This window comes from Bos indicus, chromosome 12 (assembly GCF_029378745.1).
Source record: "Bos indicus isolate NIAB-ARS_2022 breed Sahiwal x Tharparkar chromosome 12, NIAB-ARS_B.indTharparkar_mat_pri_1.0, whole genome shotgun sequence".
In the NCBI taxonomy this organism is placed as follows: domain Eukaryota; kingdom Metazoa; phylum Chordata; class Mammalia; order Artiodactyla; family Bovidae; genus Bos; species Bos indicus.
The window spans coordinates 11781429-11800966 of record NC_091771.1 but is presented as its reverse complement, the minus strand read 5'-3'; the positions used below and the strand labels follow the sequence as shown (position 1 = coordinate 11800966).

Genomic DNA, 19538 nt, shown 5'->3' with positions numbered 1-19538 from the left:
TTCCTTCACCAAGGGATCTTCCCGGGCCAGGGGTCAAAGCTGTGTATCCTGCATCAGCAGGCAGGTTCTTTACCAGTGAGCCATCAGGGAAGCCCATACTTCTCTGACCTTTTGCTAAATCAGTTCTTTGAGGCTGCGCCTGTTCATCTCTGGACATCCTGCGTTAGTGAAGAAGATTCACATTAGATTTCTGTCCCTAAGGAAGAAGAACCAAATGTTTTAATTGCTATAAATATCCTTTTGCCCTGAATGAAAAATTATTGCTACAGCCTGTTAATTTTCTTGTTCTCTAATTCAATCTTTATTCAATAGGAAAAAAAATTGCATTGAACCCAGAGTAAGATGGTTACATTCACACACAAGATGGTGATGAAAAAATAACTGACCATGAGTGTAAGTGTGTAAGTAAAAAGAGATGTAAGACAGATGTTGTTGAAGAGGGAGACTTTCCCCATGGGGCAGAGCTGATGCTGGTCCACTGTTTATACTGTATAAACAGTCTTCTGCAGCTACCTTCCTCCTCAACTGAAATCAGAATGTACTGTGGCTGTTCGGTGATGCTCTTCAGTGAAATTCCTGAGACCTTGTCATTTTCATTCTCCTAAAGAGTGCAGTGATATGGTGCCTGTCTCATTCATAGGCCTCTGTAAAAGTTTTTTTTTTTTTTTTTTTTTCCCATTGGAGTATAATTCCTTTACAATGTTGTGATACTTTTCTGTACATTTTTAAAAGGCCTAGTGTGATATTAGGAGATGAATATGATTTATCTTATTTACTACACTTGTAAACTGGTACTTGTAGGCTGTCATACTGGGTAGTTATTTCAGCTTGCTTGATTAAGCCATAATGCAGCTCTTTTCCCAATCTAAACACATTCCACATCTCAGTATTGGGATCGGGACTGGCTGCCTAGGTCCCTATGTTGCATTTGCCCCTTTGTACTAGTACTTCTTGAAGTTTTTCTGTTGTTTCCTTTTAAGTTTCTAATACATGGGAAAGGATATGTCAGAGAGGTGACGACCATAATAAGCACACTGGGAGTAATTTAGGCAGAAATAGGAGGATTTGGCTTAAACTCCGAGCTCTTAAAAAAGTAATCTCAGCTCTTGAGTTTCAGATGTCATTATTGGGGGAAAAAATACACATACACACACATACACACACATATGTATGCGTGCATGCTCAGTCAGTGTCTGACTCTTCTCAACCCCACCAGGCTCCTCTGTCCATGGGATTTCTCAGGCAAGAATACTGGAGTGGGTTGTCATTTCCTTCTCCAGGGGATCTTCCCAAACCAGGGTTCAAACCAGTGTCTCCGGGATTGGCAGGCAGATTCTTTACCACTTGAGCCACCTGGGAAGCCCCACACATAATTCACATAATTAGATTCAAACATCCAACCAAACGCATATAGATTATCTGCTATAGTAGATATAGATCTACATTTCAAAGCAAAGTTTGCTTGTTTTACCATCAGATAAGCTTTTATTATTATTATTATTATTCAAGAATAAACATACTGCTAGCACATTAGCTCTTCCAAATTTAAAGCTGTTTCAGAGTAAGTTGTGAACTATAACATACTCAGGAAACATTTGTTTTAAAGGGAGAAAAAGTCCTTTTTTTCTGTACATTCATTTTCAAGAGACTTATACAATATTTCATCTTAATATGGATAATATTATCATTGCATTTTATAGATAAAGAATTTGAGGAACAGAGAGGTTACCTCACCTACCTAAGGTTAGAAATCTGATCAGGAGCAGAACTGTAATATGCACAATTTTAATTCCAGTTTTAAAGATGAATATAAGCCGATCCATATGCACATGTAGGCAGTTTCTAAATCAGAATTATTTTTGCATACTGAAAATCACCAATAGTTTTGGTTTAAAAGCACCTTAGAACTTTAGATAATCAACTTGGAAATCATTGACCATGATGTCATACATGTAATATACATATGCTTCAGAGAGCTGTGATAGACTTAGATTTGGGGGATTTAGCCATATTTCACAATGTTGAAAAGCAAGTTGATATAGACTTTTGGCACAACAAAAATCATTTTAAAGACCTCTTCATCCCCAGTTAAGCTTTCCTCTTTTTTTTTTTCTCTTAATAATGAAAGATCATGAAGTAAAACACAAGGTAATTCATTCAGAAAAATAAAAACTCTAGAAAACTTATATTTGACTACCATACAGAAGAAGCAGACTAGCCATCATTCTTCTTGATTTGGAACACAAAAGGAATTTACTAAGTCTTCTCAAACATTGTAGTCATTTTTACATAAATCAAATATAAAAAGACATTATCTCCACCCTCTGAATTTAACTTGGTGTGTTTAATGTCTTCCTGTCTTCCCTAGGAGACACACCTAACTATAAAATACTTAAATGCTGATTCTTCTTGATCCACACTCTTTGCCCCCAACCCTATTGATTTCTTTTTAAAATGCTGCTTGATTTCTGAAGCCAGTTGTATAAGCTTTTATATGTAGCATTTCTCTATGATGTATACCAACTAAATGAAGAATGATGTCCTATTTATTTTTAAAATAAATTAGCAAAAAGAAAAATTAAAACACTAATAATTCCACCATCCAGAAACAATTATTATTTAATCCTTCTAGATCTTTTCCTAGGGTTCTATGTGTTATTTCAACTGAGAAATATTTCTTTACAGTTTTTTTTTCCCCTGAGTTTTTCTTCTTAATAAAAGAGACATGACCCTGAAAGGAGATCCTTTTAAAAACACTTAATTCCCAATCTTCTTTGTTGAAAAGAAGTATATCTATAGTAGATTAGATTCTAGCATGTATACACTCATCTCACAATCCCACTTTTTTTCTCCTTCCATCTTGATCCTTGAGTTTTTAGACTTAAAGTATTTATTCTAAACATAATGAACAGATTCATAAAGCATATAAGTTGCTTTAAGCTAGGCATTTCTCTGGCATTTCAACAAAAGTAAGGAATAAACACATTAATACCAACACATTGTGTCTTTATGCATATGTTTAAATGTCATTATGCTTTACAGACTCATAGAAATGCTGTTGCTAGCCAGACTGCACATCTAAAAATGACTGCTATGTGTGACTGCACTTCTAAAGTGTCCCATGGCTGGTAAAGAAGCCCTATTGGAATCTTGAAATCACTCCTCTGATGTCCTGTTGATGTCTCTGTTCTCTCTCTGCTTTCAAATGCTTTATTAAAAACTTTTAAACTTCACTTTTTCAGGTGAAATAAGGTAATTTGAATTAACTCAGTCTAAGATGATATTAGCCAATACTTTTTATTAAATTTATTTAATAGGTTCCATTTTCAATAATTTAAAAACACTGTGGTAGCTGTTGATAGTAGCTGCCTTTGAGAGAGGCTCTGGGAAGGAAAACGAAAGCCTTACTTTCTGTCCTAACGTGTATTACTTCCTATAGTTTATTTTTCAAATGTCTCCAGACTCTCTGGGCCCTGGAATTTTCCCATTTGTTTTCTTATTTAAATAAAATAAAAAAGTTAAAGATTTATTCTGAAATCACTGTTTCTTGGGACCATGGCCACCAGTACAGCAGAGCTTACACTGCCCTGCAATGCCTGCCCTGAGGGTGTAACAGTGACGCCCTTACCAATGACAAATGAGAAACCAAGTTAAGCAGGCATGTCTATAGCAGCTCAACATAATATAAGTAAGTTTATGCATTGGTAGGGGCTTCCCTGGAGGCTCAGCAGTAAAAGAATCTGCCTGCCAGTGCAGAGCCACAGGAGATTCAGGTTTGATCCATGGGTCGGGAAGATCCCCTGGAGGAGAGCATGGCAACCCACTCCAATATTCTTTCCTGGAGAATCTCCATGGACAGATGGCTGGAGGGTTACAGTTCATGAGATTGCAAAGAATTACAACTAAAGCAACTTAAGTTTATTCTATGTAGAATCCTTTACTTAACACTACCATCCTCAAAATCACACTTAATAATCTAGTTGCTGCTGCTGCTGCTAAGTTGCTTCAGTCGTGTCTGACTCTGTGCGACCCCATAGAGGGCAGCCTACCAGGCTCCCCGGTCCCTGGGATTCTCCAGGCAAGAACACTGGAGTGGGTTGCCATTTCCTTCTCCAAGGGATGAAAGTGGAAAGTGAAAGTGAAGTCGCTCAATCACGTCTGACTCTTAGTGACCCCATGGACTGCAGTCCACCAGGCTCCTCCGTCCATGGGATTTTCCAGGCAAGAGTACTGGAGTGGGATGCCATTGCCTTCTCCGAATAATCTAGTTAGCTTTAGCCAAATAATTATCAATCACTCTGTATATGTGCATCACTTCTAAGTCATTACAAATTAAAGAGACTTGGCTTCCATCTCCAGGCCAACAGCTCCTGTGTTCACAGGTGGAGTGGATTACCCAGGGGAAAGGTAGGGTGCACTTTCTGTAGACCGGCCTCAGACAGATCTGGACAAACCTGGTTGGGGAGGTACTCAAGGGATCCAAACTTGAAATACTGGATTAAATAACCTTTAATGTCCCTCAAGCTCATAGATTCTGTGGTTCACTGCCCCTAGTTGAATTGGAAAGCTGAGCAAGTAGTCACTCTTTTCCCTTATATCAGCAACCATTCACTACTTTATCAGCCAGTCTCACCGCATGTTTTCATAGAACTCCCAATGAAGGTAGCTGAGGCTGTTTTCCTGTTTGTTGTAAGAGATGTTGATATCTCACTGTAGTGTGTGTTACAGGATCACGTTTCGTATTGATCTTTCTCTTTAGAGCAGTGCCTAGTGTACATATTTCAGACAGAACAGCTTCATCTATATTGAATGTCTTTTAAAAGGGTATCTGTCTCAATGAAGACATATAGCTGTGTCACACGAGTGTATGCTTCTCGGTTCTGTCTCGTCACAACAAAGATTTGGAGTGACGGACATTAAAGCCCTCAGAGCGTCACAGCTCTCAGGTCTTGGACAGACCGTGTTACAGCTCTCAGGTCTTGAATGGACCGTGTTATAGCTCTTAGACAAATCAGTGTTACAGCTCCGTGTTACAGCTCTATTTTATTTAGAAACTAGCAGGAAAATCCATCTTCGAGGCATGAAGGCATGTCGACCCAAGAACGCGAAGAGAAGAGTGCCCCAGCGCGTGGGAGAGAAAGAGACCCCCAGCCCTTTGACTCCTCTTTTTATATGCTTTTTCTCCCGCTGGGCCTGCCCTATGTAAATTGGGCTAGCCAGGAGTGTTGTTTGTTCTACCTGACTCCTCACTCTGGTCCTCAGACCTTCCTTTGTTCTATTTCCACGGGCTTTTCTCTTCCTTGTCTTTTAGCCACCGCCATTCTGGACTCCTGTTTCCTATTCTAACTACCTAACACCTGTATCTGTCTTCTTCCACATAAAGACTTATCCTGTGTAACTGAAATGTCAATGTGGCTGCTTCTTCTCTGACCAAGACTAACTATGGGGTCTTCCAAGTACTGAAAGTGTTAGTCGCTCAGTCTTATCTGACTCTTTGCAGCCCCATGGACTGTAGCCCACCAGACCCCCGTCCATGGAATTCTCCAGGCAAGAATACTGGGGTGGGTTGCCATTCCCTTCTCCAGCGGATCTTCCTGACCCAAGGATCAAACCCAAGTCTCCTGCATTACAGGAAGATTCTTTACTGTCTGAGCCACCAGAGAAGCCCCAAATATCAGGAGACATCAAAAAGAACATCATCCCCAACCAGGGTTCTCTCTAGAGTAATTTCATTAGGTTTATTTTTGACTGTAAGAGTGATTATCAGTTTACTATTTATCCCATGAAATTAAAAGGCTCAATGTTTTGTGCTTCCCTTTCCATTTTCCAAACTATTATATGCTGTAATTGTCCTATTAAAGAGTTAGTTTTTACAAATGAGTTCATTGTATTGATCACGAAGTTCTAAGGTAAACAGTTCTGCTCTTTGTGGTGATTTACTTTCACTTTGTAAAATAGCTCTTTAATTTTCAAAAACAATAAGATTTACATAATGACATCTGAGATGAGATGGTTGGATGGCATCACTGACTCAGTGGACAGGAGTGTGAGCAGACTCCAGGAGATAAGGGAAGCCTGGAGCACTGCAGTTGCTGCAGGGGTCACAAAGATTGAACATGACTTAGCAAGTGAATAAACAATGACATCTCAGAACTATTATAAGCAGAAGAGTGGTATTGGGTTTTATAGTTTCACAGTCCTTGCCCTTATTCTCTTGGTATATTTTGAAGTAGCTTCACAGTCATTTTATTAAAACTTGCTTTCACTTCCTTTATGGGGGTGCACAGAAAAATTTAAAAATACAACCAGTCTACATAGGAATTGTCAAGATCTATGAATCTTCTTCAATACTCATCTTTGACAGTCTCACAGAATTATCCTTGATCCTTTCAGTTCAGTTCAGGTCAGTCGCTCAGTCGTATCTGACTCTTTGCGACCTCATGAATCGCAGCACGCGAGGCCTCCCTGTCCATCACCATCTCCCGGAGTTCACTCAATTGATCCTTTAGGCATTTGTAAATGATCTCTGTCACCTGGCTGGGTAGAAATCCTGAATCCCAACCAATTGGTAACTCTTTCAAACATACTTTCATTCTTTGTTGAGAGTTAGGTAGTCAAGATTCAGTGAGGATAATCTGCTGTGGTAGTTTGCAACTTGCCATCAAGATGAGAAACAAGTAGGTGAAGCTGTTGGCGCTTGTAATGTAACCGAGCATTCATTCATTTGGGCTTCTCTGGTGGCTCAGCAGTAACAAATCCACCTGCAGTGGAGGAGCTGAAGGAGATGTCATCGGGAAGACCCCCTGGAGGAGGACCTGGCCACCCACTCCAGTATTCTTGCCTGGAGAATCACATGGACAGAGGAGACTGGTGGACTGCAGTCCATAGAGTGGCAAAAAGCCAGACCCGACTAAAGCGACTTAGCGTGCAACATGCACGCATTCGTTCATTTAGCAAACACGATTGAACATTTGAAAAGTGAAAATGTTGGTCACTCAGTCGTGTCCAATTCTTTGCAACCCCATGGACTGCCAGTACAGGAGACACAAGAGACTCCAGTTCGCGATCCCTGAGTCAGGAAGATCCCCTGGAATAGGAAATGGCAAACCTGCTCCAGTATTCTTGCCTGGAAAATTCCATGGATGGAGGAGCCTGGCGGGGTACAGTCCATGGGCCCCAGAGAGTCAGACAGAATTGAGTGACTAAACAAACACACCCATTGAACATTTACATGGTAAACACTAAATGAGGAGTCAAAAATCTAAGGAAGAAGAAGGCTCAGAATCTGCTTTCAAGGAGACCATAATAATCGGGGAAGCACTCAGGTAGAGAGTGCCTTGTGTTCTGACAAGAGCGAGCAAAGAGGTAGGGTTGCTGCCTTCTGCCCCAGGGGGAGATTCAAGGACAGTCACCAGGCTAAATCTTTGTAGGATGAATAGGTGTTCTCCTGGCTAATAAAGGAGAAGAAAGAGCTTCAAGCAGAGACAGTTTTACAGGGCATGCTGCATGATGAGACTGAAAGAGGAGAGTTGAGGGAACCGTAGAAGAATTTGAAGCCAGAGAGTAACATGGTCTGATTCATAAATTAGAAAGACCCTTCTAAGTTTTCTAAAGATAAGAAACTGAAAGGCAGAGAAACTGAAAGCAGGAAGACCTGCGTATTGGGAAGCAACTGCAGTGATTCCAGTGATGAACCATGAGAGCTTACGCTGTGGCATTGGGGATAAAAAAAGAGGGGCATGGGATGAGAGGTTTCCATAGCAGAACTGATGAATTCTAAGTGGCAGAGATTCCAGCGAGTAGGATGTAAGCCTTACTTTCAATGAATTAGCAATCTTGAGAAAACATGTAAACTCTCAAGCTTATTATGCAATGTTATATTCAAAGTGCTGCATTCACAGTCGGGTTGCTCGTCCTATGAGTCCTTCTTGTGGGAAATAATAGTAGTTTGGGGGTTTTTTGTTTGTTTTCTGGGGAAATTTCCAACTGAGAGAGTTTCAGCCCCAGTCATTGTTGATGTGAATAACTAGACAAGGAAAGAGTTTAAGATTCAAAAATACTAAGATGTGGTTGGTAAAGCAGATGGCAGGAAAAAAAGAAGTTTTTGCAGTGAAATTTGAAGAGAGTTGAGGGAAAGGAAACCCAAGCCCCAGACCTGTAGTCTCACAACTTCAGTGAAGAGGAAGAAAGAGATGTGTGGAGCTTGGTGACCACATCTGCTTTAGCATGGAGTGACCCTGGGCAGCAGCGCTGACTCTGCACAGTGTCAACCTGGATATGGGGGAGCTGTCTGAGAAGTGTTAGCCAAGAAAGACAAGTTTCCCCAAGTCTTCTTTTCATCTCATGCATCCAAATGACTTCTCATTTCTGTGACCACAGCAGGATCTCAGTGGCAGAGGTGAACAAATCTAAGTTGTAAAGTGAAAACCATAATGTCTAAATGCAGAGCCAGACAATGAAAGGAAAAACACATGTCATGCTCATGTACACATCATTTGCAGCAAAGCAAAATTTATTTCCCAGCAACATGCAAGACTGAGGGAAGGGAAATTCAGAAGTTTCTTGCAAATAAGGGAGAATCACCCGGGGCAGTAGTACCCATTACTGGTAGTTTAAAGTATTTAAGGTGGAGTTTCTGTTTTCATTATGTAGAGTGTTGACTTTTTATTTTAGAGAGGATAAATATTTGCAAGGGACTTCATAGATTCACTTCTGACCACACTCTCTATCAGGCCTTAAATTTGAAAACTGCAGATACTACAGAACTCTATTCTACGAGTTTCTAAGAGTTCCATATGTACAAATTTCCTTGGAAACCCAGAAGAGCAAGAGATTCATTTTGCCCAGAAAGAAATGTGGGAGAAGGATGCAAGAGGGAGTGACATTTGGATTGGGCTTTAAGAATGAGAAAGATTTCATCAAAGAGGCAATAGCAGAAAGGAGTTCTGGGCTGAAGTAAAAACCTCATGGACGCATGAAGATGCAGAGTATGTGGAAGAACAGCAAGTAGCAAATCGCAGTAACTAAGGCATATGCTCCAGTATTCTGGCCTGGAGAATTCCATGGACTATATAGTCCATGGGGTCTCAAAGAGTCGGACACAACTGAGTGACTTTCACTTCACTTCACCAAGGCATATGCTGGCTGAAGAGTGAGAGGATGGGTCAGAATCAAAGGTGGAAATATTTGTCAGGGTTATTCTGTTAAAGGTTCCAGTAAACTCAATTGGATAGTCCAACTTACTTTTTGCCAAAGGTTAGATTTAAAACATTAGGCCCTCTAAAATTGGAGTTGTTCTTTTTCTTCTCAAAGATGGTAATAATTGGTGAATTGTTGAGAGTTGGTGGAACTACCCTGAAGGGTTCCATTATTCCCATGAAAATTAGTAGTTCTTGTGGTAAGGAAATGTTTTAGGAATTGTTGATAATAGGTATGTCAACAACTTCCAATTGCATAATGCCCCTAGAAAGATCTAAATCTTTTTCATGTGTTTCTTTCATACTCCAGAAATAGTTTTGGCAAATGTTCAGAGAAGGCAGAAATTTGCCAGAACATACTCGTTAAAACCCCAGCTCACCTCTTTATGGAAACAATCTTAGACAAATCTTTTGTATGTCATTCAGACCCTCTAACTCGACTTTGGTGCCCATATGCATCATGTTATGAAATGTATGCATGCTTAAAAAACTTTTTTTTTCTTTCTGTAATTTGCCTAAGTGCTGCAATTTGACCTGAGTCATAATTTTGAAAGTCACCTTTTCTTTTTTAGTTAAAACTTTTACTTCCAGATCTTTATTAATACTTCCACAAGGGATTAAGAAACATCACAACATATGAGTTGAAATGCTTCAGTGTTTTAAAAAACATAAATTCATGAATGACACTGAAGATAAAAAGTAGTACTATTTATGAGTCTTAAGTTCATTGTCTTCTCCCTTAAAATCAAACCCAGATATCGTTCCAGGTAGGACTTTAACAAAGTTAAACAATAGAAGTAACAGGATCTTAAAACTATGGAAAATACTATAGTTGTTTCAATCAAATCAGATATAACAACTTAAGTCTGGTTGGAGATGGATGACAGATTTCAGTAATGGTATAGGGCCATTTGCTAACTGATTATTAGTTTAGAGTTACCCTTAAATTAATGTTAAATATATTTCAAATTCCAAAGCTTGTTCATGCATTCGATTATAATTCCCCTTGCCCCCAACTGGACTTCCCTGGTGGCTCAGATGGTAAAGAATCTGCCCGCAATGTGGGAGACCCGGCTTCCATCCCCGGGTCAGGAAGATCCCCTGAAGAAGAAAATGGCTACCCACTCCAGTATTCTTGCCTGGAGAATTCCATAGACAGAGGAGCCTGGTGGACTATAGTCCATGGGGTCACAAAGAGTCAGACATGACTGAAGCGACTTAGCATGCATGCAGTAACTTATTGAAGGGGAGAGAGTTAATAACCGTCAAATTTTCCCCACAATGTATTGGGAAAACTTAGTAGTGGAAAATAAATGAGGGGCTTTGGTTTACCTCATTTGGCCACCCTAAAGCCCACAGGAAGTCTAGAAACACCTCCCGGTATTACCAAGGGGCAGATAGAATCAGTTTGATTGGGTAACTTCAGAACACCCTGCATATGTGACTTTCAGTTGCAGTTGTTAACGCTAATAGCATCTTGTTATGTGATTTCAAAACAGATTCTATATGGGGTACCTGAAGGTCCTTCCCATACTCTGCCAACCAAACAGCTAGTGCTATTTTTAAATGGAAGCAGGCAGTCTGTAATTTCCATGACCATTACTTAGAGTGAGTTGGCAAGTTCAAAGCAGCTTTCATGAATATTCCCTGGGGGTTGTCAGTAAAAATTGGAGGTCTAGTAAAGTTATTTTTTCCCCAAATGGATGAAGGTTTTGGTTTTATTTTGTTTTAAGCATCTGTATGATATTTTGTGAGATTATTAAAGGATATATTAGACCAGTTTTTTAGGCTTTATTTCAACCTATCAACCGACCATAATTTTTATTAAGCTATGCTCCACCTCTGATTAGATTCCCAGATGTGTAACTGTTTCTGTTGTCTTCAAAGAGGCGATTTGGGGTGGACGTAGAGCTCCTTTTTATCAGCTTTAAAAAAGCAATTTTGTCTACCAGGCACCTGTTCTACTGATGTGGCCTGGCACATCTTTGCGACCCCATGGACTGTAGCCCACCAGGCTCCTCTGTCCATGAAATTTTCCAGGCAAGAATACTGGAATGGGTTGCCATTTCCTTCTCCAGGGGATCTTCCCAACCCAGGGATCAAACCCGTGTCTGTTGTGTCTCCTGCATTGGTAGGTGGGTTCCTTAGCAGCTGAGCCACCAGGGAAGCCCCTTCTATTGATAGGTGTAGGTGATTTTATTCTGATTATTTATATTCACTCCAGAACCAAAGGTTATGTAAGATCTGTCACTCATGTTTCACTCCACTCTCTAAAATGGTCACCGGAGACTCCCCCAGTCCTTAGAAGAAACCAGAATCTTACAGATTATTGCCTTCATCTTACAAAGGAAGAAATTAACACTCAGAGAAATTATCTAAGCTTTCTTTCACACGTCTGCAGAGCTAGTTAGTAAAAGAATTAGCACTGCTGCTGCTGCTAAGTCGCTTCAGTCGTGTCCGACTCTGTGTGACCCCATAGACGGCAGCCCGCCAGGCTCCCCCGTCCCTGGGATTCTCCAGGCACTTAGAACCCACTAAATCTGCATTGGAAAGAAATTGGGTGTATCTCCTTCCTTTGTTTTCTGCTCTGTTTTTAGAGATCTAATTCCCCTTTGGTGAACTGCTGAAGGCAATGAATACTGTTCATTCCCTAAACAAGCAGAGAGAGATTCTAGTCTACAAAGTCTTTCCTTTTGACATGGGAATGTGTTTTATTACCATAAGAGAGAACAGTTATAGTAAATCCCCTAACTCAGTGACTCTTCCACCTCATTAGTGGTAAAAAACAAAACAAACAAAAAAAAAAACTGGGAAATAAGTAATGACCAGTCAGGATAATTGTCCATGTACTTAAAATGTATTTTAAATGATAGATACAAAGCATATATGTCTTTTGATTAATTTATGTTATGATTTAGAAGAATTTCAATGTAAATTTCTTTTAGATTTCCTTCCTGTGATGTTAAACATTAGCATTTCAAAGGACAAAAATCATATTCCACCAGAATACTTGGTTTCACTAGTCTATGCAAAAAAAATCTAAGCCTTCCATGGTCTTATTAAGTATGTGGAGATATTTTGTCAGACTTACTCTTTTACTGAAAATAAAGTGATTTTCTAAATATCAGTATGTACTCTTTTAATGATCATGAAGCTTATTTCAAGCATTCATTTAAATTTTTAGTCATATTATGCATTATTTTTGAGGAACTTTTAACTCTGAATCATTTTTGGCCTTCACTTACCATGGAATAAGAAATTCATAACGAATTAAATGACAATGGTTTCTTTTGTAAAGATTCCAAAAAATTTAGTATGATTAAAAAGTAAAGGCTTTATCCTGAAAAAAATTATCTGTGGTTTTGTCCTTTAGTGTTGCCATATTTGTTTTTGCAAGTTATTGTATTTAAAAGTAGCTTTAGATAAAATGGAATCTAAACATATAATAATTCCATTAGAAGTCAGCATAGTAGCTCCCATGGTAGGGGTAATGACTGAAATAGTCCAAGGGAGTTTCTGAGTGTTGGTGATGCTTGAGTGCTGGACACATAGGTGTGCTCAGGAGTAAGTGACACATTTGTGTGAATGTTTCTGTAGGTATTTTATGTCAGTTCAAAGTAAAAAAAAAAAAAAAAAGATTAAAATGCTAAAGTAGATCCTATGAAATTTGCCCTGTACAACTTACAAACAAGTGACCTGTAGAATTTTGGTGGTAGTGTTTAGTCCCTGAGTCATGTCTGACTCTTTGTGATGCTGTGGTCTGGGGCCCACCAGGCTCCTCTGTCCATGGGATTTCCCAGGCAAGAGTGCTAGAGTGGTTTGCCATTTCCTTCTCCAGGGAATCTTCCTGACCCAGGGATCGAACTCACATCTCCTACATTGACAGCTAGATTCTTTACCACTGAGCCACCTGGGAATCCCAGTAGTAGTCTATACTACTTATTATTTGATTTCAAATTTAAGAGAATAGAATGAAAAAAACTGATGGATTGCTCCATTTTTCCCCTAAGTCCTTTCTATTACTCTAATAGGAATTTAGATGTTAAATTACTAAGTATTTACCAATTCAGGAAAAAGTTCTTAAACGTTAATTATATTTGTCATTATGGTAAAAACAAAGTAGGGCGTTCTACTGAGTTTCAGAAACCTTCTGAGTTTCTGAAATGTGAATTCTTTTCTTTTTCAAGTATATTTTAAACATCCTATTAAAGACTATCTTTTATTTTTTTTTTAATTTTATTTTATTTTTAAACTTTACATAATTGTATTAGTTTTGCCAAATATCAAAGTGAATCCATCACAGGTATACATGTGCTCCCCATCCTGAACCCTCCTCCCTCCTCCCTCCCCATACCATCCCTCTGGGTCGTCCCAGTGCACTAGCCCCAAGCATCCAGTATCGTGCATTGAACCTGGACTGGCATCTCGTTTCATACATGATATTTTACATGTTTCAATGCCATTCTCCCAAATCTTCCCACCCTCTCCCTCTCCCACAGAGTCCATAAGACTGTTCCATACATCAGCGTCACTTTTGCTGTCTCGTACACAGGGTTATTGTTATCATCTTTCTAAATTCCATATATATGCGTTAGTATACTGTATTGGTGTTTTTCTTTCTGGCTTACTTCACTCTGTATAATAGGCTCCAGTTTCATCTACCTCATTAGAACTGATTCAAATGTATTCTTTTTAATGGCTGAGTAATACTCCATTGTGTATATGTACCACAGCTTTCTTATCCATTCATCTGCTGATGGACATCTAGGTTGCTTCCATGTCCTGGCTATTATACACAGTGCTGCGATGAACATTGGGGTACACGTGTCTCTTTCCCTTCTGGTTTCCTCAGTGTGTATGCCCAGCAGTGGGATTGCTGGATCATAAGGCAGTTCTATTTCCAGTTTTTTAAGGAATCTCCACACTGTTCTCCATAGTGGCTGTACTAGTTTGCATTCCCACCAACAGTGTAAGAGGGTTCCCTTTCCTCCACACCCTCTCCAACATTTATTATTTGTAGACTTTTGGATCGCAGCCATTCTGACTGGTGTGAAATGGTACCTCATAGTGGTCTTGATTTGCATTTCTCTGATAATGAGTGATGTTGAGCATCTTTTCATGTGTTTGTTAGCCATCTGTATGTCTTCTTTGGAGAAATGTCTATTTAGTTCTTTGGCCCATTTTTTGATTGGGTCGTTTATTTTTCTGGAGTTGAGCTGGAGGAGTTGCTTGTATATTTTTGAGATTAGTTGTTTGTCAGTTGCTTCATTTGCTATTATTTTCTCCCATTCTGAAGGCTGTCTTTTCACCTTGCTGATAGTTTCCTTTGATGTGCAGAAGCTTTTAAGGTTAATTAGGTCCCATTTGTTTATTTTTGCTTTTATTTCCGATATTCTGGGAGGTGGGTCATAGAGGATCCTGCTGTGATGTATGTCAGAGAGTGTTTTGCCTATGTTCTCCTCTAGGAGTTTTATAGTTTCTGGTCTTATGTTTAGATCTTTAATCCATTTTGAGTTTATTTTTGTGTATGGTGTTAGAAAGTGGTCTAGTTTCATTCTTTTACAAGTGGTTGACCAGTTTTCCCAGCACCACTTGTTAAAGAGATTGTCTTTAATCCATTGTATATTCTTGCCTCCTTTGTCAAAGATAAGGTGTCCATATGTGCGTGGATTTATCTCTGGGCTTTCTATTTTATTCCATTGATCTATATTTCTGTCTTTGTGCCAGTACCATACTGTCTTGATAACTGTGGCTTTGTAGTAGAGCCTGAAGTCAGGTAGGTTGATTCCTCCAGTTCCGTTCTTCTTTCTCAAGATCGCTTTGGCTATTCGAGGTTTTTTGTATTTCCATACAAATTGTGAAATTATTTGTTCTAGCTCTGTGAAGAATACTGTTGGTAGCTTGATAGGGATTGCATTGAATCTATAAATTGCTTTGGGTAGTATACTCATTTTCACTATATTGATTCTTCCAATCCATGAACATGGTATATTTCTCCATCTATTAGTGTCCTCTTTGATTTCTTTCACCAGTGTTTTATAGTTTTCTATATATAGGTCTTTAGTTTCTTTAGGTAGATATATTCCTAAGTATTTTATTCTTTCCGTTGCAATGGTGAATGGAATTGTTTCCTTAATTTCTCTTTCTGTTTTCTCATTATTAGTGTATAGGAATGCAAGGGATTTCTGTGTGTTGATTTTATATCCTGCAATTTTACTATAGTCATTGATTAGTTCTAGTAATTTTCTGGTGGAGTCTTTAGGGTTTTCTATGTAGAGGATCATGTCATCTGCAAATAGTGAGAGTTTTACTTCTTCTTTTCCAATTTGGATTCCTTTTATTTCTTTTTCTGCTCTGATTGCTGTGGCCAAAACTTCCAAAACTATGTTGAATAGTAATGGTGAAAGTGGGCACCCTTGTCTTGTTCCTGACTTTAGAGGAAATGCTTTCAATTTTTCACCATTGAGGATAATGTTTGCTGTGGGTTTGTCATATATAGCTTTTATTATGTTGAGGTATGTTCCTTCTATTCCTGCTTTCTGGAGAGTTTTTATCATAAATGGGTGTTGAATTTTGTCAAAGGCTTTCTCTGCATCTATTGAGATAATCATATGGTTTTTATTTTTCAATTTGTTAATGTGGTGTATTACATTGATTGATTTTGCGGATATTGAAGAATCCTTGCATCCCTGGGATAAAGCCCACTTGGTCATGGTGTATGATCTTTTTAATGTGTTGCTGGATTCTGGTTGCTAGAATTTTGTTAAGGATTTTTGCATCTATGTTCATCAGTGATATTGGCCTGTAGTTTTCTTTTTTTGTGGGATCTTTGTCAGGTTTTGGTATTAGGGTGATGGTGGCCTCATAGAACGAGTTTGGAAGTTTACCTTCCTCTGCAATTTTCTGGAAGAGTTTGAGCAGGATAGGTGTTAGCTCTTCTCTAAATTTTTGGTAGAATTCAGCTGTGAAGCCATCTGGACCTGGGCTTTTGTTTGCTGGAAGATTTTTGATTATAGTTTCAATTTCCGTGCTTGTGATGGGTCTGTTAAGATTTTCTATTTCTTCCTGGTCGAGTTTTGGAAAGTTGTACTTCTCTAAGAATTTGTCCATTTCTTCCACGTTGTCCATTTTATTGGCATATAATTGTTGATAGTAGTCTCTTATGATCCTTTGTATTTCTGTGTTGTCTGTTGTGATCTCTCCATTTTCATTTCTAATTTTATTGATTTGATTTTTCTCCCTTTGTTTCTTGATGAGTCTGGCTAATGGTTTGTCAATTTTATTTATCCTTTCAAAGAACCAGCTTTTGGTTTTGTTGATTTTTGCTATGGTCTCTTTTGTTTCTTTTGCATTTATTTCTGCTCTAATTTTTAAGATTTCTTTCCTTCTACTAACCCTGGGGTTCTTCATTTCTTCCTTTTCTAGTTGCTTTAGGTGTAGAGTTAGGTTATTTATTTGACTTTTTTCTTGTTTCTTGAGGTGTGCCTGTATTGCTATGAACTTTCCCCTTAGGACTGCTTTTACCGTGTCCCACAGGTTTTGGGTTGTTGTGTTTTCATTTTCATTCGTTTCTATGCAAATTTTGATTTCTTTTTTGATTTCTTCTGTGATTTGTTGGTTATTCAGCAGCGTGTTGTTCAGCCTCCATATGTTGGAATTTTTAATCGTTTTTCTCCTGTAATTGAGATCTAATCTTACTGTATTGTGGTCAGAAAAGATGCTTGGAATGATTTCTATTTTTTTGAATTTACCAAGGCTAGCTTTATGGCCCAGGATGTGATCTATCCTGGAGAAGGTTCCATGTGCGCTTGAGAAAAAGGTGAAATTCATTGTTTTGGGATGAAATGTCCTATAGATATCAATTAGGTCTAACTGGTCTATTGTATCATTTAAAGTTTGTGTTTCCTTGTTAATTTTCTGTTTAGTTGATCTATCCATAGGTGTGAGTGGGGTATTAAAGTCTCCCACTATTATTGTGTTATTGTTAATTTCTCCTTTCATACTTGTTAGCATTTGTCTTACATATTGTGGTGCTCCCATGTTGGGTGCATATATATTTATAATTGTTATATCTTCTTCTTGGATTGATCCTTTGATCATTATGTAGTGACCTTCTTTGTCTCTCTTCACAGCCTTTGTTTTAAAGTCTACTTTATCTGATATGAGTATTGCTACTCCTGCTTTCTTTTGGTCCCTATTTGCATGGAAAATCTTTTTCCAGCCCTTCACTTTCAGTCTGTATGTGTCCCCTGTTTTGAGGTGGGTCTCTTGTAGACAACATATGTAGGGGTAAAGACTATCTTTTAATAAAAAGAAGTAGAACTCACTTTGAAGTAAAGTATTCTTCAAATTTATTTATATGATCTGTAATACATGGCAACCCACCCCAGTACTCTGGCTTGGAGAATTCCATGGACAGAGGAGTCTGGCAGGCTACAGTCCACAGGGTCACAAAGAGCTGGACACGACTAAGCGACTAAACACTTTCAATGCACGGTTCTTATTTTTTCCTGTGACTTGGAAACAAGGAGAAATGTTTACTCTTCAAATTAATCTTTGACAGGTTGCCTCTGCCGGAGCAGACCTTCATGGGCTACTGGACAATTGGTCAGTCAAGAAATGGAATGCAAAAACTGCTGTGTCCAGCAGAAACTCATCATATAGACGTTAAGGTTGATATCATTATTTTTTCATTAGAATATTGAATGTTATCTGTTTTTCAGTATCTTCCCTGGAGGAAAATTTATTCAATCTTAGAAATGACTTATTCTGATGTTATTTCAGAATAGATTTAGCTTCTTCTGTGATTCTCAAGTGAGTCTGGCCTCTGAGGGTCATGATATAGGTAATTGCTAATGATTGGTAGAATTCCTAAGAGCTAATCTGTATTTTAGGAAAGTCAGGCAGGACAGTTACTCCATTATGTTTGTTTTCAAGAAAAAAGGCAAAGAAATATCAATCACTAGTTGCAGTAGCAATCCTGCTAGGTTTGACTGTGGGGAATTAACTGCTTATAAAATCAATAGAAAGGACAAGAGGGATAGAAGTCAAGGGGCCACTGCTGGACTTTTGGTTTCAGGATTAGCGTTTTGCTTCTGCACAATAAGACCGGACTAGCAAACTTTTCCTGTAAGGGGCTGGATAGTGGTGGCTCAGTGGTTAAGAACCCACCTACCAATGCAGAAGACATTAGAGACCGGGGTTTCATCCCTGCGTCAGGAAGACCCCCTACAGCAGGAAATGGCAATGCACTCCAGTATTCTTGCCTGGAAAATTCCAAGGACAGAGGAGCCTGACTGGCTACAGTCCATAAGCTTGCAAAGAATCGAACACGACTGAGCAACTGCACACACACACACACACACACACACACACACACACGAGTAAATATTTTAGGCATGGTGGCCATACAGATTCTGTCACAGCTCCTCAGCTTTGCCATGGTAGCACAAAAGCAGCCTCAGGCAATACGGTAACAAATGAGTGACACTGTGTCCTAGTAAAATTTTATCGACACAATCAGGGAGTGGATCAGACTCGACCTGTGAGCTACGGTTTGTTAGCCCTTGTAGTAGAGCATAGACTCTGACTGCTCATATTTGTCAGATTCTCCTTGTCCACACTGACTGCAGGAGGATAGCTTCTGCTGCTCATCTGCCTTACAAATCTCATGCAAGTGCATTTAATTGGCAGAAGCTAAATCATATCCAGAATGCTTGCTGCAAAGGAGTATAAGAAATGAAGTATTTCGTCGTCTAGCTCCTAAGATACAATTTAGACAGAAGGGGTAATAGCACCCGTGAATGTGTGCATGCTCAGTCACTCAGTCGTGTCTGACTCTTTGTGATCCCATGGACTGTATAGCCCACCAGGCTCCTCTGTCCATGGACTTTTCCCGGCAAGAATACTGGAGTGTTTTGCCATTTCCTACTCCGAGGGATCTTCTCAACCCAGGGATCGAACCCAAGTCTCCTGCATCTCCTGTATTGACAGGTGGATTCTTTTACCAGTACACCACCTGGGAAGCCCCGGCTGCTGCAGTAGTCACTATCTGACCCAAAAAGTGTTGATTAATTAAGGACTGTAAGGGCATGCAAATCAACTGTATAAAAAAATTATTCTCCTGGTTTGGACAGCTCTGGGTCCCCATACTTGTAGTTCAGAACTTGCAGTTGACTTAGGAAAGAGTAAAGTAATGAGAACTCCTATGGGATTTTATATCTGATATATTTTCTGAATAAAAAGAAAATGAGAAATTAAATATGATAGCACATGTGAAAGCCTTTATAAATGCAACTATATGGTATTATTATTGTCATAAGTATCATGCCAGTCAATAAA

General features: G+C 39.0%; 1 protein-coding gene across 7 annotated transcripts in view; it reads left to right on the top strand.

The window, feature by feature from the left end:
• VWA8 (von Willebrand factor A domain containing 8) overlaps positions 1–19538 on the top strand; it is a 400893-nt gene that overhangs the window by 204537 nt on the left and 176818 nt on the right. For all 7 annotated transcript variants that reach the window (XM_070800011.1, XM_070800010.1, XM_070800013.1 and 4 more), the window contains exon 27: positions 17761–17869. In XM_070800011.1, the coding sequence (XP_070656112.1) occupies positions 17761–17869 (109 nt within the window). The remainder of the gene's footprint in view (positions 1–17760; positions 17870–19538) is intronic.